This window comes from Hippocampus bargibanti, linkage group LG02, assembly GCF_051943395.1.
Source record: "Hippocampus bargibanti isolate YZ-2025 linkage group LG02, ASM5194339v1, whole genome shotgun sequence".
Taxonomy (NCBI): domain Eukaryota; kingdom Metazoa; phylum Chordata; class Actinopteri; order Syngnathiformes; family Syngnathidae; genus Hippocampus; species Hippocampus bargibanti.
In genome coordinates this window covers 16,455,841-16,463,702 of record NC_142735.1, presented here as the reverse complement: position 1 = coordinate 16,463,702, position 7,862 = coordinate 16,455,841, and the positions used below count along the sequence as shown (strand labels likewise).

The window sequence follows — 7,862 nt, the reverse complement described above, 5'->3', positions numbered from 1 at the left end:
GAAAAACATTGACGTTTGAGAACACACTATACGCCGGCAGCAAATTCCAAACTTTGTATGATGAAGTAAGTAAATTGCTGCCAGAAGTTGTGATTAATTCATATTTTAAAACATATTTTGCTTGAATGGAATCATTCCATTTAGATGTGAAGTGTGTAAATCAGTGTCATATTTTTCCCTTTCGATGGATGTAACTGATGGCTGGATGAAATAAAGGATGCGGTGCAAATCTACGTGACTTCCCACATGAACGGAGAGAACAAGGTGGACTTGATTGGATCTCCTTTTGCGTCACGGGTCAGATGAAACTCTCTAAGAGCTCATTGTGAGGCAGACGGGTAAAAGACAGCGCCTGTGGCACCAGCACATGGAACTCCATGAAGCATCATTGATTCCTGCTGCAGGACGAGATGTTATTCACAGCCAAGAATATCAGAGGCTTCTTTGTGCATTAATTTTATTGTTAGTACAGAGAGTATATAATGAGATTGCCTGTGCTCCTCCCAATGACCAAATGTATGAAAGTGTTGCAGAATAAAAATTTTGCGGTGTGCACTGAAGCTCAGGCGAGCATATTGAGCAGTATGTGCTGCGTCCATTTGCTATAAGCACAGCTTTGGCCAGCCCCTTGAAGTTGACATTTGAATACTTGGCAGCATGGCGAATGTTTTCTGGTCACCAAACACAAGAAATTGAGGTGGAGAGTTTGCTGATTTCATAATCCTAAAATCCACACTTTAAAAGCAGTACTTTATTGAACTGTATGCACACAAATTAAAATTAAATGGGAGCATACTGCAAATATTTAAACCCTGCAGGCTGTTGTCTTCTCTTTAGACTTTTTTTGTAATTTGATTGATAGGCGAAGTCGAGGATTGGATTGGATATGCCTTTATTAGTCTCACAGTGGAGAAATTTACATTTCACAGCAGCAAAGTGATGAAAGGAATGAAAGTAGAAAAACAAAATACATGAGCTGCTGGAAAGGCAGCCACTCTCGCGGCGCCGTCTTGAAGTCAAAAGAACAAAAAAAAAAGATTGGTTCTGTTCTATGTAATTTTATGTTACTTTTTTGCCTTTTTCCATTTGAAAGTTGGTTTTATTTTAGAGATTTGATTGTGTTTACATTCTTATAATCTGACATTTCCTTTTGCATGTTAATATTTGGTGTAGTTACAAAATTGTTTTATTTTGGTTCATATCACTTTTTCAAAAGGTCATTTTTATTGTTCATACATATTTTTACATATTTAATAATAGTGAAGGTTTCGGACGTTTCGCCTCCTATCCAAGAGGCTTCGTCAGCCCCATTTATATATCCCTAATGTCCAGACATGGTGGCGCCGGACACAGCTATGATAGGTCCCTACTCTCAGGTTGGGGGGGCAGAGGACCCCTCCCTGTGGCCCCACTGATTGTTCCTACATTCCTGACTAACGACTGGCCTATTACCCCCACTCCCACCGGTATCACCTCATCAGCATAACGACCCTCATCAGCATTACGAAAGTTGCCTAACCTGTTTTGCCTAAGCAGGCTATTGTATGAACGATCGTTCATACAATAGGGAGATATAAATGGGGCCGATACGACCAGTCAGACTTTAGTTCGCTGACGAAGCCTCTTGGATAGGAGGCGAAACGTCCGAAACCTTCACTTTTGTACAGATGACGGCTGAAGAAACCTTCTCATCGATGGACCACTCCTGTACGACTGAGAGCTTACACAGACATATTTAATAATAATAAACGTCTTACATGATATTTAATAATAATAATAATAATAATAATAATAATAATAATAATAAATGTCTTTAGTTGTGTTTAGTTGCAGTTGTGTTAAACTAGAGTGGTCTCTGTTTATACTCTGTGATATGTCTGCTAAGGCACTGATATGTGCACTTCCAGCTTTTTAGACAGTGTTTGAGGCACAATAATTTCTTACTTATTCAATAAACTACTAAATAAATTGAGATAAAAAATTGAGTAATGGGCGTGTCCCGATGAGTGTCCTCTTCTCAAAGTGAGAGCGAGACAAACCTTTGGACTGGTATTTATTTCTTGATGTTTGAAGCAGAGCTCGGCCTTTTTTGTTCATGAGATACCTTGTTTGGAAACATGTTTAAAGTTAGATTCAGTATCTTGCACGTTTGGCTTTGATTAAACACAAAGAGGCCTCAGAGCGAAAGGGCAGCAATGTGAATCTACGTGCTTGTGTGCACCCCCTTGGGTGTGGAAAAGTGCTGTATGTCTTGCCTTATTATTTTTATCTGCAGTATTATGTGTTCCGCGATCTAAATATGACACACGCATATATTCAATCGACTATCCTGACGATGAGTGTATATTAAACATTGAACGTAGACGTGAGGACAGATGGAAATCACATAGGTTTTTCATAAACACACACCTTCCTTTGAGTGCACGAAAGAGCAAGGGGCGTGGTCGTAAATGATGTATTGAGGGGTGGTGTTCAAATTGAACAAACAGCTGTCTGTATTTTATTTTGCATCTCTTATCTGCATGCGCACAAGGCAGCTCGTAAACATCATGAATGAGAATGTGTTTTGCATGGAAAATTGGCAGTGATAATACTTAAATGAGGTTGACCTTACAAGTTTGACTGCATGTGTCTGCAATCTACACCCTCCCCCGCCAACCAAGAGCCAAACCCCTCGAAATTCATGACTGAACACATTTTGTGTATTGTAGATAGAATGATGCAAGAAAATGCAGTCTTGTGTTGTCATTTGTCTTCGGAACTTAAAGTAGTTGTGTGGTCGCAGCTTTTGTCTGAAGCAGTCACAGCTACAGGGACAATGTGTTCAAACTCTCCGAAGCTCTCGGCTCCCTCTGCTATGTTTGCTTCCTGATTGGCTAGGCCTAAGCTGTGATGTCATCAGTGCATGTTATAAGGGCGCTGACAAATAGCCTGAGAGACACATGAGAAGCAGTGCTGCTGAACTGAGGGGCGGCTACAGTGAGAACACCAGCAGTGCAAAAGAAAGTACTTGGCAAAGAAAGACGTGGCGCTGACGTTTTTCAACAAAAAAAGTCAGCAAATGGTGACTTATCTTCCAGGAGGAAGTTAAGGAAGGAAACCACCTGTTGAGGTTCGTACTTTTACTTTACGGTGAACTTGTAAAAATCTGCTTTGAAAACTCGCATTGCTGAACCTATGCAGGACTGAATGTTTTTTTCCTCCAACATTTGGTGGGTAATTCAACATGTGGATGTGCATTTCTGTGCTTCTTTTCTCTTAGTTGCTTTTCTCTCTGCGCACAAAAACTAGGTCTTAACAAGCCACTGTTAAATGGTAATGTTTTTTTTTTATGGAATTGTGTCACTTCTCTGCAGATGGGAAGTCCAAGCCCCTCGCTTTACCTCAATGTGAGCCCAGAGATGATCAACTCGACATTAGATGTGCCCAAAAGTGAGGAGGGCTTCAGTGAAGCCACAATGATTGTGCTGGGCATGATCATGTCGTCGCTCATCCTCTGTATTGTTTTCGGCAACATCCTAGTGATTACAGCGATTGCTCGCTTCCAACGTCTGCAAAACGTAACCAACTGCTTCATCACATCCCTGGCTTGCGCCGACCTGGTCATGGGTCTCATCGTGGTCCCCTTCGGTGCCTGTTATATCATCTTCAACACGTGGCACTTTGGTGATTTCTGGTGTGAGTTTTGGACGGCGACCGATGTTCTCTGCGTGACTGCAAGCATCGAGACTTTGTGCGTCATTGCCATCGACCGTTACTTGGCCATCACCTCACCCTTCCGTTACCAGACCATGCTGACAAAACGTAGGGCTGGCATTGTGGTGGTGCTGGTGTGGGTCATTGCCGCCCTGATATCGTTCCTACCCATCCACATGGAATGGTGGATATCTGACGATAAACAAGCAAAAGAGTGCACAGATGATAGCAACTGTTGTGAATTCAATACCAACATGGCTTATGCCATCACGTCCTCCATCATCTCTTTCTACATCCCTTTGGTCATCATGGTGTTTGTCTACAGCCGAGTTTTCCAGGAGGCCAAGCGCCAGCTCAAAAAGATCGATCAAAGCATGGGGCGGTTTCACAACATCGACAGCCTCAAACCCATGGACGTCCATGTCGGGCGGGGCCAGAAGAGGGTGAAATTTTGTCTGCGGGAACACAAAGCCCTGAAGACGCTGGGCATCATCATGGGGATCTTTACTCTGTGCTGGTTGCCCTTCTTTCTGCTCAACGTGGTGGTGGCCATATGGAAGGTGGGGGACATCGACCTGACTTTTAGGATCCTCAACTGGATAGGTTACGCAAACTCAGCTTTTAATCCGCTCATTTACTGTCGGAGCCCGGAGTTTCGATATGCTTTTAAGGAAATCCTCTGCCTCAAAGGGAACCCCGACTCCAAAGCGGGACCTATGAATGGATACATCTACGATAGACACAGTTGGCAGAGTGAACCGCAGGGGCGGAGTAAAGGCAACTCAGAAGAGATTGAGGCCTTCGAGGGCTGCTTGGAACAAGGAGCATGTGTTGACAGTGTCGTGGACAGAGAGGTGGACTCCAACGGGAACTGCAGCAAAGACCCCTCGATAGTAAAGGCTGGACTTTAAACTAAGAGACTTTTAGCCCAAAGCCACCTTTCATGTTTACGCTGCTGTCATGACTTTGGCAGGTAAGGCCAGTCAAGAAGCACGATAGAGGCGCAGGATTCTGCTTTGACGAAACTATATTTATTGGGTTCCCAAAATGCTGTTGACTGATTGTGCTGATTCATTCTTTTGAAATGTCGTCTACCTCACCATATCGTCGTCTTGAAAGTGCGCTTGAACATTCGTATTGCCACAACGTGATAGCACTGAGGCTGTTTGATCTATCCTTGGTTGAAAAAAAATGGAGGCACGCATTGTCGGTTCATCCGGCTAAATTTCAAATTCCACCCAACATCTGTGGTGCATATTTGTGAAACATTCCAAAAGCATTACAGCTTCGTTTTGTCTTCACTGAGGTTCCCGTGCTTGGTTACAATGCAATAGATGAACAACAGGTATTGGATCAAACACCTTTCAGCTGGTTTGTGAGGCCCCTGCTAAGGTTGATCTCTCTTTTACAGCCTGCTCCTTGGGAGGTTGTGTAGCAGATAGTGCCACTGATAAATAACAGTTATCTCAGTCTCACCGGTACAATTTCAGCAATGCCTGTGGCCATTCTCTGTTGGCTTTGTGTAAAAGCCTGCACATTTGCCGAGCAATCAGCAATTCCATTTTCAGCATTAACGTTTTCGAAAAAGCATACTGTTTGAAATGCTGTCAGCGGCACATGCTGAGCAAGCAATTAATTCCCTTCAGTGCACTGTTTCATTTGAATGCAAGACCCAATGAATGCACAAGTGTTTTGTTAAATGTTTTGTTTGAATGAGAGTACCGTGTTTACAACATTGAGTGTTTGTGGCACTCTCCGTGTGTGTGTGTGTGTGTGTGCGTGTGCGTGCGTGTGTGTGTCCATTCACATAACCCAACGAGGGCGGTAATGGCTAAGATTTAACAAGCGGCCAAGATGTGTTTTGTACTAATCATTTTAATGACAAGAGACAAGCAGTGCACTTTTGTCACTTGAGAGACACTTTCCAGACTTCATCTATAATGCCATGAAATAATCCAGAAGAGTCTTGGCACCGAGTTCTTCCCTTGGTGTGTCTGTCTCCAGGAAGTGCCCCAATCCAGCTGAGCCTAGCCCGATAAACATAAGTAAATCCAGTATTGCCGCTGTCAAACTATGAGATGGAATCTCCTCCCTTAAAACAACATTGCTGGACTAAGTTCCCCGCTTTAATTCTGCCGTTCCCCAAAGGACCAATTTTTAAAATTAGTCTTATGTGGACGACTTGTATAGTAGATCCAGTTGACATTCTCAGCCTTAATTGCTTTGCGGGAGTGGAATCTCTTGGGTTAAATCGGGTCGTGATAAGTTATTTGGATGGTGGCGACAGTTTTTTAAACGTCGCAATAGATGGTCGAAGGAGGGAACTCAGTTATTGTTTGTAACCTCTGTTTGTGTCAGTGTCGCTTTGCCATGTCTCTCCATGAACTTTGTATCTCCATGCACAGTGTTGCTCGGTTCAATCTCGCGTGGCTAAGCAGAGCGGACTGTCAAATGTGTGTCAAGTGAAAAACAAAACACATTTTATGATTCCCCCTATGGTGTTTTTATTCTTTGTTCATGATGACAAAGTATTCAAGGGTTCAATGTCATAACAAATGCTCCCGAGATGTCATTTCACTGTATTGTGTCTAAAAAAAATGAAAGAAAAATGAATGATTCCAAACTACATTTATTATTTATTTACACACATCTGTAGATTCCACTGTCAGGTGTATGAAAAATAGAGATCCAATATTTGTATTGTTTTTTTAGGAATTGTATTTTGAATGGTCTACTGTATCTGTATTTATGCTGATGTGCTTGCTGGCTGTTGCTATTTCTTTTCCAAGTAATCTGCTCAGTACCAGTAATGGCGGCTGTCAACCACACTCAGTTGCACATCCACACTGCTCCCTCCTGGCAGTGCTCTCTCCTTGCAGCTGAACTTTGACTTCCAAGTTGTAACTTTTCGTGTGCCCATTGGTATCTGCAGTTTGATGAAAGGAAAATAAACCACGAGACAGTTTCAATTCCAAATGGGAAAAAAGTGAAACAAGAGATCTCATATTAGTTGGTTAATCCTTAATACTGTGTGTAAGTGCAATGGCATGTGAAGGCAGACGTTCACTTTTATACCAATTAGGCTTAATACCCATTAGGTGTGAGCCGCACTGGAAAACATTTTGCAGGATTTTACGATTAGATCAAAGAACACCAAAAGTCACTGATTACTGAGGCTATTCACATGACCCGACTCGTATTGTGATTTTGCATATATATGAATGTCTGGTGGAGTGTTGTGGCTCGTTGATGTGTGAATTATTAATACTAAATATGCTTCAGCCACTGCGTGGACGCTCTTGCAGCTCGATGTTTACTCGACGTTTCTCAACTCCTTCATGTTTGTTGTGGGTATATGTCTGTCGCATCATTTGATGTCCTGTGATATTTATGAAAAGCTGGAGCTAAATTATTTATGTGTGGCATGTATTGTCCTCATTTTCTGATCATTAAATAGCCCAACATGAACAGGTCTACTCTTTTGTGCACCTTTGAGTTACTGTTATACATTAACATAATTCAGAATCAGAATCAGAATCAGAATCATCTTTATTGCCAAGTATATAGAACACACAAGGAATTTGTTTCCGGTAGAACACGCTTATAATTAATTAATTAATAATAATATAATATAATATAATATAATATAATATAATATAATATAATATAATATAATTAATTATATTTATTATTATTATTCATCACTTTTTCTGAATGAGGTCGCGGGTGAGCTGGAGCTTAAACCATCTGACAAACTCCATGTTTTTTGAAACCACAGCCACAGAAATGTGAGGCAGACGCATGCCGACCACTATCATCCCACAGCGCTGCAATATATAAACTTCAAATCATCATGCTTAGAGTAAACTTAAAACAGACGTACACACACAATTTATTTTCTGATCACGGCATGTTGAACTAAGTGATACCCAGGAATGAAAGTTTTCCAATTCTTGCTTTGACTTGAAGTTACATGCATGTGTTAAATAATTACAAATGGATGATATTTTTTGTCAATATCAGTCTTTGTTTGTTAACAGTAAAGACAAAAAAAGCCCATTATCTAAAACCGACTCTTCCACATATGTCACCGGGTAGAATCTCGTGCTATGACAGTACACAAACTGCCCACTGTGAAAATGTCTGTCAAATGCCTGCCGTCTTGA

General features: G+C 41.6%; 1 protein-coding gene across 1 annotated transcript; it reads left to right on the top strand.

The window, feature by feature from the left end:
• The first annotated feature begins 2,952 nt into the window (after positions 1 to 2,952).
• Positions 2,953 to 7,164, top strand: adrb2a (adrenoceptor beta 2, surface a). Its single transcript, XM_088989657.1, has 2 exons — positions 2,953 to 3,112; positions 3,357 to 7,164. Exon 2 carries the CDS (start codon positions 3,357 to 3,359, stop codon positions 4,605 to 4,607), a length of 1,251 nt encoding a protein of 416 aa, XP_088845783.1. The 5' UTR covers positions 2,953 to 3,112; the 3' UTR covers positions 4,608 to 7,164.
• The last annotated feature ends 698 nt before the right edge of the window (positions 7,165 to 7,862 follow it).